At 38.6% G+C, this 18269-nt stretch overlaps 1 protein-coding gene across 1 annotated transcript in view; it reads left to right on the forward strand.

Moving 5' to 3' along the window:
- The window catches only part of RTF1 (RTF1 homolog, Paf1/RNA polymerase II complex component), a 50610-nt gene that overhangs the window by 21012 nt on the left and 11329 nt on the right, over positions 1-18269 (forward strand). The window contains exons 3-6 of the mRNA XM_049613401.1: positions 4437-4584; positions 6885-7089; positions 12031-12145; positions 12831-12942. Of these exons, the coding sequence (XP_049469358.1) occupies positions 4437-4584; positions 6885-7089; positions 12031-12145; positions 12831-12942 (580 nt within the window). The remainder of the gene's footprint in view (positions 1-4436; positions 4585-6884; positions 7090-12030; positions 12146-12830; positions 12943-18269) is intronic.

Consider the following 18269-nt stretch of genomic DNA (forward strand, 5'->3'; position numbering starts at 1 on the left):
TCCCAAAACAAATTTTAAAATGCCTCATCATTTCCTGTACTCTCTGCTGGATGGGGAAAGCCTAAAAGTATCCCTTTTAATCCTGTCCTTTACTCTTTAGACTTCCATTTACTACCTACCACACTCTGACAGTGAAAGAATATTCCTTCTGTCTTAGAGTCAACAGAGTAAGGCTTTTGCAGGGACAGGGGAGCAATCTCTGGGCGATATAACTGGATTAAGATATTTCTGTATTAAAAAAATACAGATGTTGCTGTTGTTGATGTTGTTTGCCATAAGCCTTGACACTGTCCTTTATGGTTTATCAGAGACTGTGATCTTGGGAGAAGAGATGCTGAGTAAATATTTTAAATAGGTGCTTAGACCAGAAACATTCAGGAACCTGTGGTTTATGAGAGTAAATGTAAAATATGACAAATGTGATCTGAAACTAATATACCACTGTATGTTAACTATACTGGAATCAAAATAAAATAAAATAACAAAAATAAATGTGATCTATTCTCCAGAAAAAAAAAAAAAATCTTTGGAAGATTATTGGAACTCATTTGAAGTCTTTCTCTATGAAATAATAATACATGAGTAATAATGAGACTGGCCCCCAGATTTTAAGTGATTGTTTATCTTTGGGTGGTGAACTACAAGTGTTTTTTGTTGTTTTTTTTCTTTTTTTTTTTTAACTTTAAAAATGCTTTCCTATGTATTCAAAGGTTCATATAATGAACATACATTGTTTTTAAAATTAGATTTTGGGGCTCCTAAGTGGCTCAGTCAGTTGAGGGTTGGACTCTTGGTTTCAGCTCAGGTCATGATCTTGTGGTTTTTTTGGGTTTGAGCCCCAGTCAGGCTCTGTGCTGGCCAGGTGGCATGGAGCCTGCTTAGGATTCTCTCCCTCTCTCTCCTCCCCCACACCTCCGCCTTTTCCCCACTCGTGCTGTCTCTCTTTCTCAAATAAAATAAATAGGTTTAAAAATTTTTTTCTTATTAATCTTTATTTATTTTTGAGAGACAGAGCATGAACGGGGGAGGGGCAGAGAGAGAGGGAGACACAGAATCCGAAGTAGGCTTCAGGCTCTGAGCTGTCAGCACAGAACCTGATGCGGGGCTCAAACTCACAAACCGTGACATCATGACCTGAGCTGAAGTCAGACACTTAACTGACTGAGCCACCCAGGTACCCCAAAATAAAATTCGATTTTATTTTATTTTATTTTATTTTAATTAAAAAAATTTTTTTAATGTTTATTTATTTTTGAGACAGAGAGAGACAGAGTGCAAGCGGGGGAAGGGCACAGAGAGAGGGAGACACAGAATCTGAAACATTTTCCAGACTCTGAGCTGTCAGCACAGAGCCCGACACGGGGCTCGAACCCATGAACCGTGAGATCATGACCTGAGCCGAAGTCGGACGCTTAACCGACTGAGCCACCCAGGTGCCCCTAAAATTCGATTTTAAAGATTTATCGAAAATTGGATACTTTTTTAGAAAGTAAATATACAAACACCTTAGTCCAGCCTCTCAGTCCTGAAAGGCACATTTGTAAGAATTTGTGTTCTTTGAAAAAAAAATCTCTCTTTTTTTCTTTTTTTTTTTTTTTTGTGAGAGAGAGCTTGCACACACATCGGCAGGGGAGGAGCATAGGGAAAGGGAGAGAGAGAATCTTAAGCAGGCTTCATGCTATCAGCACGGAGCCTGACAGGCTTAATCTCATGACTGTGAGATCATGACCTGAGCTGAAATCAAGAGCCAGATCTTAACCAACTGAGCCACTCAGGCGCCCCTAGAATTTGTACCTTTTAAAGTAAAGTCACCTATGTTATTACAGTTCCCCTAAAACCCTGTCACATATAAATGAACTTGGTTGTTCGCCAGTGGCATGACAGACCCTGTTGAGTCAGCGTCATGGGAGATGAGGTTGCTTTATTGTCTCACTTCTTTTGAAATTGTAGGAAGGAAAAAAACGAGGTTCCCTTTGCTTGCTCAGGTTTAGCCAGGTCAGGAAAGCCCTTTTTAAGTGAAAACATTTTATTTTCTTCTATTTTTTTTGGTAATATTTACTTTTTTATTTTTGAGAGAATGTGCACGTGTGCTCAAGCCAGGGAGGGGTAGAGTGAGGCAGGGGGAGAGAGAATCCCAAGAAGGCTGCACGGTGTCAGTGCAGAGCCCAATAGGGGGTTTGCTCTCATGAACCACGACATTATGACCTGAGCTGAAATCAAGAGTTGGTTACTTAACTGATTGAGCCACCCAGGTGCCCCAAGACCTAGCCACCCTTAACACATGTGTGATGTTGGTAGCTAACCTTTACCCTCTCAGCCTCTTCATATTCTCAGTGGTAGAAGTACAAAGGGCCAAGACACTGGAAGAGGTTTCATAACTAACCAATAAATATTGACTACCTATTATGTTTGTTGTTGTGCTATTTCTTATAACCAAAGACAGTACAAAAGGTGTTTTATGCATTATTGCCTGTAGAAAGATACATATTGTCAGCATAGGAAGTTGATACATTTTAACTCAGTTAACTAAGAAATTGAACCCTTTGGCCTCTTTTGGATTCTTTCACACTGACCTAAAAATTATCTTCCTTGAGTGATTAAAATGTGAAATGGTTGAAAAGTAGGCTTCAGAGGAGAAGCATTGGGATTTCTTTCTAAATAGTGATGTAGGTGTTGAAATGTTAAAGCTTGAGAGGTAAATTCACTTCTAAAGGAGAGTTGCTGTCCATTCGTTTAATATATCATTCTAGAACATGTGGCTGGGTTTTTTACCCCCACTTTTCCCTTCTTCCTAACTCTTAAGTACACAAATAAGTAGCAGTTAAAATGAGGGTAAATTAAAACAAAAAATCAAAAGATTAAAATCCCCTTCACAATATTTTAGTCTGGCCGTGTGTGGGTTCTTACGAATAGCTCATAAAGGAGGCACCTGGGTGGCTTAGTCAGTTGGGCATCCGACTTTGGCTCAGGTCATGATTTCACAGTTCATGAGTTCGAGGCTCACACCCAGCTCACTGCTGTCACCTTGTCAGTACAGAGCTCGCTTCTGATCCTCTATCCCTTTCTCTCTGCCCCTCCCCCACTTGCACTCTCCCAAAAATAAATACATATTAAAAAAAAAAAAAAAGAATAGCTCAGAAGGAACGTTTTTCTTTCTTTCTTCCTTTCTTTCTTCCTTTCTTTCTTTCTTTCTTTCTTTCTTTCTTTCTTTCTTTCTTTTTAAGTTTGTTTATTTTTGAGAGCGAGAGCAAACACATGCGCTTTCAGCTCAAAGCCCAGTGCTGGTTTCTGTCTCACAAACCATGAGATCATGTCCTGAGCTGAAATCAGGAGTCCAGTGCTTAACCAGCTGAGCCACCCAGGCACCCACAGCAATATTTCTAAGATGGAAACACCATCAGAACTATCCCTCCCCCTGCCCCCAAAATACACCTCGAAAATAAATTTACTTCTGATCTTAACTGTTGTGAGGTAGGAGATTAATTTATGATTACATTATAGAAGAAGCAAAGACTTTGTTAAATAGTAAACGTAGACATTTTATATTAATACCGGATCTATTCAATGTGATGCTGGAAAGACAAGGATTATTTTTTGTAGTACATAAAATAAAGAGGTATGGTTTAACATAACCAAATAGTATTTGTGAATTTTTAAAGTAATCACATAGTCCTTTTATAATTAAAGTGCTTGATGAAGGCAATTTTATTGGCCTTGTGGTAATTGTGTATTACCTGCCTGTTATTTGATAACACAAATTTCAAGATCCTTCTATTTAGACGTAACATCTCCTGTGGATGATACAATTTAAACATCATGTTGTAGTGTTATATATTGAGGTTGAAAAAAGAAAAATAAACACATGTATATATATTTAACAATCTACTCTCTGCCTCCTTGCACTTGGTACCAGTGCTCCCATCCATGCCAGGGATCGGCCCTTATCCTTTCTGTGCTTTGTACAGTTTTCTCCTGCTAACAAGCTTTATTCCCTGCCTTCCTGGGACCCATTCCAGAATTAAACCATCCTGTGTATAAAACCCGCACATACCAGCCCCTAGCAATTACTTCCCTCTCTGCCACAGGAAGCATTAGAAGCTGTGTTTTGTACCAACTTAGTTCAGTTGATTTGCCCTAAGTTTCACATCTTTGTATTTCTGTTGTGATTTAAAAAAAATAACATTACTTAAATTTTATGTTGATTATATCCGTTATCTACTATCTCTCAGAAATTACAAATTGGGAGTTCTGAAGTTTTAAAACCAGGGTTTCAAAAATCCATACCGTTCTTCATATAAAGTATATTTGTTTTGGGTCAAAAATAGTAGAGACTCTTGTAATCATTTTGATGAATATCAGAGACTCAACTCTTGACTTTTCTAGCTTTTCCCAATAAAGTGCCTGTTTCAGTTTTCCTTTTTCTTTTCTGCTTGTAGTGGACATTTGGGAGCAATAAAAATAAGAAGAAAGGAAAGGCCAGAAAAATAGAGAAGAAAGGAACCATGAAGAAACAAGCCAACAAAACTGCTTCCTCGGGCAGTTCGGATAAAGACAGTTCTGCTGAGAGCTCAGCCCCTGAGGAAGGTGAGCCAAGCAGCCCAGACCTGGGAGTGAACCCCCACTCTTGCCAGGTTGAAGCTACAGAGTCAGAAATGGGGGGGGAAGGGGCCTGCATTACAGCATCGCCCCTGTCTTTTTTTTTTTTTTAAACGTTTATTTATTTTTGAGACAGAGACAGAGCATGAACAGGGAAGGGTCAGAGAGAGAGGAAGACACAGAATCCGAAGCAGGCTCCAGGCTCTGAGCTGTCAGCACAGAGCCCGACGCGGGGCTCGAACTCACAGACCGCAAGATCGTGACCTGAGCCAAAGTTGAACGCTTAACCGACTGAGCCACCCAGGCGCCCCTCATCGCCCCTGTCTTTATTGCAGTGGTCCATAACCTTTTCAGTGGTCATGGATCCTTTGAGAATCTGAATGAAGCAAGGAAAACAGATACAATTCCAAAGGGTTAGTGAGACCCCTGAAGCCCATTCAGGAAACCTATGAGGACTTCCTGCATTAGAGTCTCAACCCACTTTACCCTGAGTGTATTCCCCTTTCTAATGTTTTTTATTTTTGAGAGACAGAGACAGAGCAGAGCGGGAGAGGGCAGAGAGAATGGGAGACATAGAATCCAAAGCAGGCTCCAGGCTCTGAGCTGTCTGCACAGAGCCCAATGCGGGGCTTGAACCCACAGACAGCGAGATCATGACCTGAGCTGAAGTCAGACACTTAACCGACTGAGCCTCCCAGGCGCCCCTTTCATTTCTTTTCCTTTACACATGCATAGTCTGGCCAGGGAGAAAAATCCCTGAACCAGATACAAACTCTGTTTGAAAAAAAAAAAAAAAAAATGTTCTTGAGGCACCTGGGTGGCTCAGTTGGTTGAGTGTCCTACTTCAGCTCAGGTCAAGATCTCACAGTCCATGAGTTCAAGCCCTGTGTTGGGTTCTGTGCTGATAGCTTAGAGCCTGGAGCCTGCTTCAGATTCTGTCTCCCTCTCTCTCTGCCCCTCCCCTGCTTTCTCTCTCTTTCTCTCTAAAAAATAAATAAAGATTAAAAAAAAATTTTTTTAATGTTCTTATTTTGAAATCAAGTGCAGAATTTTTGCTAATACTAGAATGAAGGTGAACTTGTTCCAAGACTAGAATGATAAACTTTACATTTCTTTTAAGAAATAACATGTATGTACAAACTGGCTTGTATAGAATTAGTCCAACCTGGTTTTAAGCACATGCCTGTGAAGGTTTGATCAAATTGAGTCAAGCAGAGTTCTTATTAAATTGCTAGTTTAACTTTATACTCATTTGTAATGTATACTGCCTTTTTCCATCACCACTTATCCTGTCAAGATCCAGTTTCATTGGGAATTCACCAGTCAGTGTCATGACTCATTAAAACACTGAATTTTTTTAATACTAACTAATAGATGTAGAAGAAATGATAGAAGATCACTGTTTTTCAACCATCATGGTAACAATTGCTTTACTTAAGAATTGTGAGTATTAAAACCACTGGATGAAAGTTTGTTGGAGAACAAGCTGTTTACACAGTCTCAAAGTATCTTCTTAACCTCAAAGGAGAAAAGGGTGCCTTTACAAAGGAAAAAATCTGGAGGATACTACCTAACCAAGTAATCCAAATTACTGCCACTACTAATAGAACAAACATATGTCAGGTGCTTCCTGATGAAATATTTTAAAAAGATACTTTAAAAATCACTTATGGATTATTGCCAAAAATTCGTAACCTGAATAGTGTGTTGTTGAAACCAGCCAGCCCAAGTTGGAGAACATTTGACAACAGAATTTATTTAAATTTGAATTAGTTAAAAATTAAATAAAATTTAAAATTGAGTTTTTCAATGAGTTGTACTAGCCATATTTCAATTGCTCAGTAGCCACACGTGGCTTCTGTTCAGATAGACAGTATTTTCGTTATCACCTCACAGAATTTTCTTAGATAGTTCAGGCTTATACTCTTCAAAGATTCAATGGCATATGAGGCACCTGTCTGGCTTAGTTGGTTAAACGTCCGACTTCAGCTCGGGTCATGATCTCGCGGTCCGTGAGTTCGAGCCCCGCGTCGGGCTCTGTGCTGACAGCTCAGAGCCTGGAGCCTGTTTTGAATTCTGTGTCTCCCTCTCTCTCTGACCCTCCCCCGTTCATGCTCTGTCTCTCTCTGTCTCAAAAATAAAAATAAACGTTAAAAAAAAATCATTAAAAAAAAAAAAGAAGAAAGCAGAGGTGATAGTGATTATCAACACTGGGTTGGGGGGGGGGGTTCCCCTGTGTGGCCCTAGTCTTCTGTAGCATAACCTAATCTTGCGTTTCGGCCTTGTAGGTGAAGTGTCAGACTCTGATAGCAACAGCTCCTCCTCCAGTTCAGATTCAGACTCTTCTTCAGAAGATGAAGAGTTCCATGATGGCTATGGAGAAGACCTCATGGGTGATGAGGAAGACAGGGCCCGTCTGGAGCAGATGACAGAGAAGGAGCGAGAGCAAGAACTGTTCAACCGCATAGAGAAGAGGGAGGTGTTGAAAAAAAGGTAAGGTTGTGACTTCTTAATGATAAAATAATTCTCCAAAATTCACATTTGCAGCCCATCATCCCAGGATTCAAGACTTAGAACTTCTTATGATTTGTGAGTTACATATCTGATCATCTTTTCAGCATGGTTTATGTATTTTTGTTTAAAGTCTCAAACATTAAATTGCTTTTTGATAGTCAAAAGCTGCTTCGTTGTTTTCTGAATTACTTTTGCCTTATTTAAATGGTAAAAGTTCTTCCTTATCTCATAAAAGAATCTCACGGTAAAAATAAACATGCTTTGGGGCACCTGGCTGTCTCAGTCAGTGGAGCATGTGACTCTTGATCTCGGGGTTGTGAGTTCAAGCCCCATGTTGGGTGTAGAGATTACTTAAAAAAAATTTTTTTAAAGAAATAAACGTGCTTTTTGTCTCTAGAGATAAAATTGTCCTCAGAAGTAGGAACCTTTTCTGCCTACTTAATGTCATGAAAGAAAAACAGAATTTGTTCTGATAGCAGTTAGTTCCATTTCATCTGGGAGCCTGGGTTCCCTTGTGGAGACCATATTAAGTATAGTAAGTTATCCTAAGCAAGAATGTTTGGCTTTCAGTCAGCTGCAAGTAATAGACATTTGTTTTGAGTATAAATGCTTCTGAGGTTACCTGTTTTGGAACAAACAGGACAGAAGAAACTGCTGGAATTGCCCAGATGGTTAGGGATGACTTAAAGTTTGTATTTCTTTACAGTAGAGAGCAGAGGGTCTTCTATAAGGCCATCAAAGCCCTATATTAAAATCACATAGTAACTCGAGAGTAAGGGGTGGCTTATCTCCAGCTTGGTTTTTATATTTTTCACCTTATATGAATGAGGCAATTGACTGAGTCAGTGCCTTTTTTTAGTGACTAGAGGAAATGTTTACAGAAATGATAAATAAGATGGAAGCTCAGAGCCATACACAGAAAATTGAGATTTTTTTTTTTGTAGTTCATTTGTTTAGCTATATGACAGTGCAGTGGTGTAACTCAGTAACTTTCTCCTTTTCACTTAATAAGTTTTTATGTGGATCTCATTTAATCTTAATAATGATCTTTATATGTAAACACCATTAGCATCCCACTTTATAACCAACAGCACCAGTAGTGAGATCCTCTGTTCAGTAATGAGATCCTTGTTAGGTTCTTCACCTATTGTAGGGCTGCCTCTTTTAAAAAAATTTTTAAGGGTGTGTAGGTAGCATAAAAGGCTCTGTGCTGACAGCAGGGAGCCCGAGTGTGGGGCTTGAACTCATAAACTGTGAGACAATGACCCAAGCCAAACTCGGACGCTCAACGGACTGAGCCACCCAGGCGCCCCAAGAGTCTTAGAGTTTTAGATCATTGATCCATTTTTAGATCATTTTTTTATGTGTTGTGAGGTAGGCATCCAGTTTTATTCTTTGGCATCTAGGCATCCAGTTAGTCTCAATACCACTTGAAGAGACTCTTCCTTTCCACAGTCTTGACACACTTTTCAAAAATCAGTCCTTACATATATAGGTTTATTTGTTACCTCTCAGTTCTATTCTTTTTATCTATATGTCTGTCTTACATGGTTTTGTTTACTGTAGCCATAGCCGTGTGGTCCATTTTTAACTTGGGAAGTGTGAGTCCTCCAACTTTGCTTTTCTTTTTCAAAATTGTTTTGGCTATGTGGGGCCCTTTGCATTTCCATATGAAATATGTAATATCAGCTTGTCCATTTCTGCAAAAGTGAAAAAAGCAGTTGGGATTTTTACAGTTGGGAAATTGTGTTGAATCTGTATATATATCAAATTTGGAAATGTTGCCATCCTAACAATATTAACTCTTTCCATGAACCTGGTATCTTTCTACTTATTTAGGTATTCTTTAATTTCTTTAAACACTGTTTTACAGTTTTTGGTGTAGAAGGCTAGCACTTGTTAAGTTTATTCCTAAATGTTGTATTCTTTTGGATGCTATTATAAATTGAATTGTTTTCTTTGTTTCATTTTCAGATTGCTCCTTGTAATATATAGAAATACAGTTAATTATTGTATATTGATCCTTCCCCTTCCAAACTTGCTGAGATCATTTATTAGTTTTTAGTAGATTCCTTTAGGTTTTCTATACATAAGATCATGTTATCTGCAAAAAAAGATAAATTTGGGGGCTTCTGGGTGGCTCAGTTGGTTAACGGTCCAATTTCAGCTTAGGTCATGATCTCACAGTTTGTGAGTTTCAGCCCTGAGTCAGGCTCTGTGCTGACAGCTGCGAGCCTGGAACCTGCTTTGGATTCTCTGTCTCTCTGTCTCTCTGCCCCTCCCCTGCTCACACTTTATCCCTCTCTCTCCCTCTCTATCTCTCTCTCTCTCTCTCTCTCTCAAAAATAAATATTAAGACATTAAAATTAATTTTTAAAAATAAATTTTATTTCTTCCTTTCAAATATGAATTCCTTTTATTTTTCTTGTCCTCCTGTATCATGTTGTGGAGGAAGTGTGAGAGCATCCTTGTCTTATTCCTGATCTATGGTGGAAAGCGTTCAGTGTTTCATCATTAAGTGTTATATTACCTGTGGGTTTCTCATAGATGGCTTTTGTCCATTTGAGGAAGTTTCCTTCTACTCCTAGTTTGTTGAGAGTTTTTATCAAGACAGGTTGTTGGATTTTGTCAAAAATATTTTCTGGGTCTGTTGAGATAGTTGCGAAATTTTTGTGCTTTATTAATAATCGATATATTACAATGATTGATTTTCTTATGTTGAATCAACCTTGCATATCTGGGATAAATCCCACTTGGTCATGGTATGTCATCCTTTTTATAAGTTGCTGGGTTTCATTTTCTGCTGGTTTTATGTCAGTATTCGTAAGAGATATTAAGCTATACTTTTCTTTTAATGTCATTGTCTCGTTTTGGTGTCAGGGTAATACCGGCCTCACAGAATGATTTGAGAAGTGTTTCCTCTTTTTTTTTTGAAAGAGTTTGTGAAGAATTGGTGTTAATTCTTTTTTTAAATGTTTAGGAGGATTCTTCAGGGACACCATGTGGGCATAAGCTTTTCTTTGTGGGAAGTTTTAAAATTACTATTTCAATCTCTTATTACAGATTAGTCTAGATTTTTCTGTTTTGTTCTTGAATCGGTTTTGATGGTTTTTGGCTTTCTAGAGATTTTTCCCATTCCATCCAAATTACCTACTGTTGCCATACAGTTGTGCATAGTGTTCCCTTATGGTATCTTTTTTATTTCTGTATGGTTGATGGTGTTGTCTCTTGTTTCATACCTGATTTTAGTAATTTGAATCTTCTGTCGTTTTATCTGCGCCAATTTAGATAAAGGTTTATCAGTTTTGTTGATCTTTTCAAATAGTCAACTTCTGGTTTCATTGATTATCTCTATTGTACTCCAATTCCATGTTTCATTAATTCCTGCCATAATCTTTATTAATTCTTTTTTTCTGCCTGGTTTACATTTAGTTTGCTCTTCTTTTTCCACTCTGTTAAGGTACAGGTTAAGTTACTGATTTGAAATCTTTCTCCTCCTCCTCCTCCTCCTCCTCCTCCTCCTCCTCTTCCTCTTCCTCTTCCTCTTCCTCTTCCTCATTCTCATCCTCTTTCTCCTCCTCTTCCTCCTCCTCCTCTTCCTCCTCTTCCTCCTCCTCTTCTTCCTCTTCAAGTAAGCTCTATACCCAACATGGGGCTTGACCTCACAACCCTGAGATAGGAGTCACGTGCTCTACCAATTGAGCCAGCCGGCCACCATCTTCTTTTTTTTTTTTAATTTTTTTAATTTATTTTTTTGAGAGAGAGCATGTGTACACACACCTCAGAGTGTATGAGTGCAGGAGGGGCAGAGGAAGAGAGAAAGAGAATCTTAAGCAGTAAATTCATTAACAGTTCTCTTTTATATTCCCTTATAAAAGTACATTAACAGCCTTAATTATGAATGAAAAGGACATAACAAAAGAAATTTGTGTACTGTGTTAAAAATTAAGTTAAAAAATTGACGGGGTTATTTTAAAGGGTTATGGAAAGAGTTTAGTGTTTTTTATATTCCTTTATTCCTTCCATAATGTTCCTTACATTTACGTACAAAAAAATAGTTTTGTTTTATAAAAGCCTGATTTTTGTTATAGGAAAGGAGCCTAGATTACCATTTGTTAAAGACAACAGGATGTTTATTCATTATGTTTGCTGGTATGGAGGTGGCATTGTGGCATTTTTCCTAATGAAAGATGGAAAGTGGTGGGGTTTTTTTGTGCCCCCCCTTTTTAAGGTTTACTTATTTTTGAGAGAGAGAGACAGACAGACAATCCCAAGCAGCGTTCTGCACTGTCAGCACAGAACGCAATGTGGGGCCTCGAACTCACAAACTGTGACAACCAGACCTGAGCCAAAATAAAGGGGTGGACACTCAACCAAATGAGCCACCAAAGCACCCCTTGCTTTTGTTTTTGTTTAAAGATTTTGTTTTTAAGTAATCTTCATACTCAACATAGGGCTTGAACTTACAACCCGGAGATCAAGAGTCTCACGCTCTACTGACTAGGCCAGCCAGGCATCCCAAGAATGGTGTTTTTAAGATACAGCCTTTTCCTGAACACCTTTAAAATTAGACAGTGGCTCTCTGTGGTTTCATTCTGTTTCCAATAGGACATCATTACACTTATCCAGAAATCAACTGTTATGTGAAGGTTGAAGAAGAGCTATGTGTTACCAACAGGATACAACAGTATCCTAAATATTTTCTCTGATTTTAAGTCTATTCCAACTTAATGCTTTGAACTATGTTTGGTGTACTTAGGTTCAATATTTTTAATGTACTTATGAGGAACATTGGAGTTTTCTTGGAGGAAACCGAAAGTTTAACTCCTTCCCCCTTAGTAGTTCCTTTCTCGTATCTAATAGAAATCAGTTTTTGTAAATATTTCATTGCCATCTAAAAACCAAATACCTTTTAACCAGATTTGAAATCAGGAAAAAACTAAAAACAGCCAAAAAGAAAGAAAAGAAAGAAAAAAAGAAAAAACAAGAAGAGGAGCAGGAAAAGAAAAAGCTGACACAGATTCAAGAATCTCAGGTAGGAAATTCAGTGGTTCTTGCTTACCCAAAAAATAAACCTCTGCTTTGAGTGTGTGTGTATGTAAAAGATGGTTTTATTTTTTTTAATGGTTTTATATAAATCAGCCTAGTTCAATTAGTGCAAGACTTGTCTTCATCTTATAGGTTCATTAATCTCTGGACATACCATTTCACCATTAGCTATGCTGTTCAATTCCTCAGGAATTGTTTACTCAAGTCTGCGTTTAAAAAAGGAACTCACTGCTGGGTGGGCATCCCTTAAGGGAAAGTTGATAAATGTCCTGTCCCAGGTAGCCAGATTGGTTATGATGTTCACTCAGGTGTATGTCATCCTGGACTTGGTAATAAATGTAGCTGTGAAAATTAGTCGTCTCTACATTCATCACAAAAAGCTTTGTTGACAGTGTCAAAAAAAAATATTAGCTGTGATCTAGAGCGTCCTTCCAGAAAGTGTTTATTCCTATAATTCTTAGGTTTTCTGATTGTCGGGCAGGTAAGACGGGGGCTGATTTTACTGCTCTATTCTCTTTTTCCACTAGGGGATGCTCTCTCCCCTTAAGCTTCAGTTTCTAGAGCCAGTATAGATTCACATTGGAAAACAGAATGATTAATCGTTAGGTATAGAGAATGTTGTCATTAGCTATTAATAAAAAGAGCCATCCTACATATTTTTCCCTTCCCAGGTAACATCCCACAACAAGGAACGGCGTTCCAAACGGGATGAGAAACTAGATAAGAAATCTCAAGCCATGGAAGAGCTAAAAGCAGAGCGAGAAAAACGAAAGAACAGAACAGGTCAGTGGGGAAAATGTTGTAATGGCTACTTTGTGTCTCTCATTGTATGATTTTACTTTTTGGTGCCCATTTTTATGTCTCCCCCTTTTAGGACACCCCCCCTTTTTAGCTTTTTTTTTTTTTTTTTTTAATTTGAGAGAGAGAAAGAAAGAGAGAACCAGGGGGGGAGGGATAGAGAGAAGAAGACAGAAGATCCCAAGCAGAATCCCACTGACAACAGAGAGCTCAATGCTGGGCTCGAATTCACAAACCATGAGGTCAGGACCTGAGCAGGTGTTGGACACTTAACCGACTGAGCCACCCAGGCGCCCCCTGTTTTAGCTTTTTATTATGGAAAATGCTGAACACATACAGAGAATAGTATAATGAACCTCCATGAACCCATCATCCAGCTTCAACAATCAACTCATCACCAATCTTGTTAAATCTATACTCCCCTCTTTTATTGGGTTATTTTGAAGTAAATCACAGCATCATTGTATTTCACCCATAAATATTTCCATATGTGGCTTTAAAAGATAAAGACTCTTGTTTTAAGCATACTACAATATCCTTATCACATGTAAAAAATAGTAACAGTGACTCTCAGTATTCTCAATTATCTAGTCAGTGTTCAAATTTCTCAGTTGTTATATCATTAATACGAATTTGGTTGTTTGAATCAGGATCTTAAACAAAATCCACACATTGTGATTTGTGAATATGTCCCTGAAGTCACTTAATCTGTATAGATATTCCTATACATCTCTTTTTTTCCCCCCTTGCAGCCTATTTTGAAGAAACTAGGTCATTTGTTCTATAGTTTCTCAGATGTTGGGTACATCCCATCGGTGGTATTAAATGCATTGCTCTAATCTCTTGAATTTCCTGTAATTTCTAGTTAGAAAACTGGACAAATTCAGACTTGCTCTGTGTCTGTTTTTGTTTTTCGGGGGAAGGCTAAGTTTTAGGTGGTGCTACATTCTTCCATCAGGAGACACATAATATCTGATTGTGTCTCATTTTATGATATTACCAGCTCTATCACTTAGCTTTTACCACAATAATGTGAAATGAAAGACTATTCCAAACTCGTAAGTACTCATTTGCTCCTGCTCATGCATCTGCAGTTCAGGAGAGGGTTGCCTGATGTACAAGTTAGCCTGGATTGTCTCCAGGCTGCAGGTTGGGACCAGGTCTGTTATACCTATCTGTTTTTCCTCTGACCTCGGGCACATTTTTCTCATGATGATGATACCTAGGGCACATTCTTCTTATGGTGATGGCAGAAGTGTAATAGGGGCAGGCAGAAACATGAGATGCTTCTTAAGACCTTAGACTTGGAATTGGCAGACACAGTGTCAGGTGTGTGCATGTTTTATTGGCCAAAGCATGTCACATGACCAGGCCCATCATTAATGGCTGGGAGGACTATCAAGACATATGGCAAAGGGCATGGGTACAGAGAAGGGTGAAGAATTGGAAATAGTCGTACATTCTTTCCCCACAGCCACTGATAATCATTACCTAGATGTTTTAATTCATTATGAGTTACAAAATAATGATATTCTAATCTGTTATTCTTTCTTCATTTATTGTCTTCTTTCTTCACTTACCTCTGTAAACTTCTCATCAGCTCTTTAGTTATCATCAGGTACATTTTGTATAGGAAAGGCAGAATAAATGGTTGATTTTTCTCCCCCTTTATTTACTAGTTTTCAACAGATTGAGATAGTACCTCAGCAACTTCCAGAGGTGACCAACGAGGTTTGTTTGCTTATTTTGAATATCCTTGTGAACTAATGGATTTAAACATACTTTTGTGTATTTTAATCCATTGCAATTATGTATTCTCAAATTGTCCCATCTTAGGGTCACCTGGGTGGCTCAGTAGGCTGAGCATCCGACTCTTGATTTCAGCTAAGATCATGATCCCAGGGTTGTAGAATCAAGCCCCACGTCGGGCTCCATGCTCAGCATAAGATTCTCTCTCTGTCTCTCTCTCCCTCCCTCTCCCTCCTCCTCCTCCTCTCCCTCCTCTCCCCCCTCTCCCCCCTCTCCCCCACTTATGCTCCTCATGAGTGCTCATGCTACTGGGTTGGTGGTGATTTCTAAGCCTTTCCAGTACACAGAGGTTGGATCTTTTTTAAAAGATAAATTTTATCCTTGTGAGCTTCATACTGATAAGTCCATTTCAGAATCAGAAAGCAGAAGTTTGTTTTGTTTTGTTTTGTTTTGTTTATAACTGTGTTATTGAGATATGACAAAGGTGGTATACTGTTTACTCATTTAAAGTGTACCAGGCAGTGGCTTTTAGTATATTCACAGAGCTGTGCTATAAAACTCCATAAACTTTACAATGTTTCATTACCCCAAAAAGAGACCTCGTATCCTTTAGCCATCACCACCCCCAGACCTATCACTCCCCAGTCTTAGTCAACCTGTAATTGGCTTTCAGTCTCTGTAGAGTTGCCTATTCTGGACATTTCATATAATTAGAATCCTATGACATACAGTCTTTTGTGTCTGGCTTTTTTCACTTGGCATAATTTTTTCCAGATTTATTCATGTTGTAATATACATTGATTCATTAATGAATATATGCATTTTGTTTATCCATTCACCTGTTGATGAACATTTGGGTTCTTTCCACTTTTTGACTATTAAGGATAATGCTTCTGTAAGCACTTGAGTATAAGTCATTGGGTAAACATATGTTTTCATTTCTCTTGGGTATTTACTTACGAGTAGAATTGTTGAAGCATATGGTAGCTCTATGTTTGAGAAGCTGCCAGACTCTTTTCCAAAGAGGCTTCACCATTTTGCATTCCCACCAGCAATGTATAAAGGTTCTACTTTTTCCACATCTTTACCAGGACTTGATTGTCTTTCTGAATATAGCCATCTTAGTGGGTATAAAGTGGTATTTCAGGGGCACCTGGGTGGCTCAGTCAGCTAAGCGTCTGATTTCAGCTCAGGTCATAATGTCGATGTTTGTGAGTTTGAGCCTCACGTCAGGCTCTGTGCTGACAGCTCATAGCCTGGAGCCTGCTTTGAATTCTGTGTCTCCCTCTCTCACTGCCCTTCCCCAGCTCGCACTCTCTCTCTTCCTCTCAAAAATAAATAAACATTAAAAAAATTTCTTGGGGGTGCCTGTGTGGCTCAGTTGGTTGAGCATCCGACTTTGTCTCAGGTCATGATCTCACAGCTTGTGAGTTCAAGCCCTGTGTCGGGCGTGGAGCCTGCTTCGGATTCTGTGTCTCCCTCTCTCTTTCTCTGCCCCTTCCCCACTCGCATTCAGTCTCTCTGTCTCTCAAAAATAAATAAAACAAAAAAATTTTTTTTAATTTTTTTAATAAAAATAAAAAATGTGTGTTTCATTGTGGTTTTGATTTGCATTTTCGTAATGATTAGTGCTGTTGAGCATCTTTTCATGCACTTATTGACCATTAGGGTATCTTTTTTTGATAAAGTGTCTGTTCAAGTCCTTCATCCATTTTTTGTTTCATTTTGTTTAGAGCATGGGCATGGGGGAGAGGCAAAGAGAATCCCAAGCAGGGTCCATGCCCAGGGCTCCATCTCACAACCTGTGAGATCATGAACTGAGCCAAAAACAAGAGTTAGATGCTTAACCCACTGAGCCACCTAGGCACCCTTTTTGCCCATTTTTTAATCAGGTTCTTAGTTTTTTGTTGTAAGTTTTTCAAATGTTTTGAATATTAATCCCTTATCGGATGTATGATTTGCAAATATTTTCTTCCATTCTTTAGGTTTCTTTTCACTCTTTTTTTTTTTTTAAATTTTTTAATGTTTATTTATTTTTGAGACAGAGAGAGACAGAGCATGAATGGGGGAGGGGCAGAGAGAGAGGGAGACACAGAATCCGAAGCAGGCTCCAGGCTCTGAGCTGTCAGCACAGAGCCCGACACGGGGCTCAAACTCAAGGACCTTGAGATCATGACCTGAGCCGAAGTCGGACACTTAACCGACTGAGCCACCCAGGCGCCCCGGTTTCTTTTTATTCTTGATGGTATCCTTAAGTGGATACAGTTTTTAATTTTGATGAAGTATAATTTATCTTAAATTTTTTTCTTTTGTTGCTTGTGTTTTTGGTGTCATATCTAAGAAATCATTGCCGAATCCAAGGTCATGAAGCTTTCTCCTATGCTTTCTTCTAAATTTTATAGTTTTAGTTCTTACATTTACCTTTGATTCACATATGGTGTAAAGTAAGGATCTAACTTCATTTTCTTTTCTTTCTGTTTTGTTTTTTTGTTTTGTTTTTTTGGTTTTTTGGGTTTTTTGCACATGGTATATCCAATTTTCCCAGCACCACTTTTCAAAAAGTATCAACCCCATTCAGTGGTTTTGACACCATTGTCGTAAATCACTTGACCATATATGCAAGGTTTTCTTTCTGGGCTATTTCATTGATCTATATGTCTGTCTTTTGAATTCATTTTAAAGTTACCTGTTACATGGGGCGCCTGGGTGGCTCAGTCGGTTAAGCGTCCGACTTCAGCTCAGGTCACGATCTCATGGTCTGTGAGTTCGAGCCCCACGTCGGGCTCTGGGCTGATGGCTCAGAGCCTGGAGCCTGCTTCCGATTCTGTGTCTCCCTCTCTCTCTGCCCCTCCCCTGTTCATGCTCTGTCTCTCTCTGTCTCAAAAATAAATAAACGTTAAAAAAAAAAATTAAAAAGAAAAAATTTTAAAAAAATAAAAATAAAAAAAAATAAAGTTACCTGTTACAGTTCCTATTTGTGTGATTGTGCTATCAGTTGAATACTGTATTTCATTTTGCTCGTGATACGTAGAGGTAACTTTTTATTATTATTTTGTTCCATGATTACATGAAATACAAGGTTCTAGGGGCACCTATCTGGCTCAGTCAGTAGAGCATGGCTCTTGATCTCAGGGTTGTGAGTTCCTGCTCCACGTTGGGTGTAGAGCTTACTTTTAAAAAAAAAAAAAAAAAAGTGGGAGGTGCCTGGGTGGCTCAGTTGGTTGAGCGTCCTACTCTTGATTTCTCCTCAGGTCATGATGCCAGGGTCATGGGATTGAGTCCCACTTCGGACTCCACACTAAGTATGGAGCCTGCTTAAGATTCTCTCTCTCTCCCTCTGTCCCACTTCCCACTCACGTGCATGCTATCTCTCTAAAAAAAATTTGAAAGAAGGAAAGAAATACAAGGTTCCAAATCAAGGCGTCAAAGCTACTAAACAAGGTATATTCAAAGAAGTTTAACATCTATACCTTTCTGTTTCACCCTTGGCCTCCCTTCTGTAACAGGCAACCACTTAAAAAATTTTTTTTACATTCTTCCTTTTTTTTTTTTTTTTTTTTTTT

This window comes from Panthera uncia, assembly GCF_023721935.1.
Source record: "Panthera uncia isolate 11264 chromosome B3 unlocalized genomic scaffold, Puncia_PCG_1.0 HiC_scaffold_1, whole genome shotgun sequence".
NCBI classification, from domain to species: Eukaryota; Metazoa; Chordata; class Mammalia; order Carnivora; family Felidae; genus Panthera; species Panthera uncia.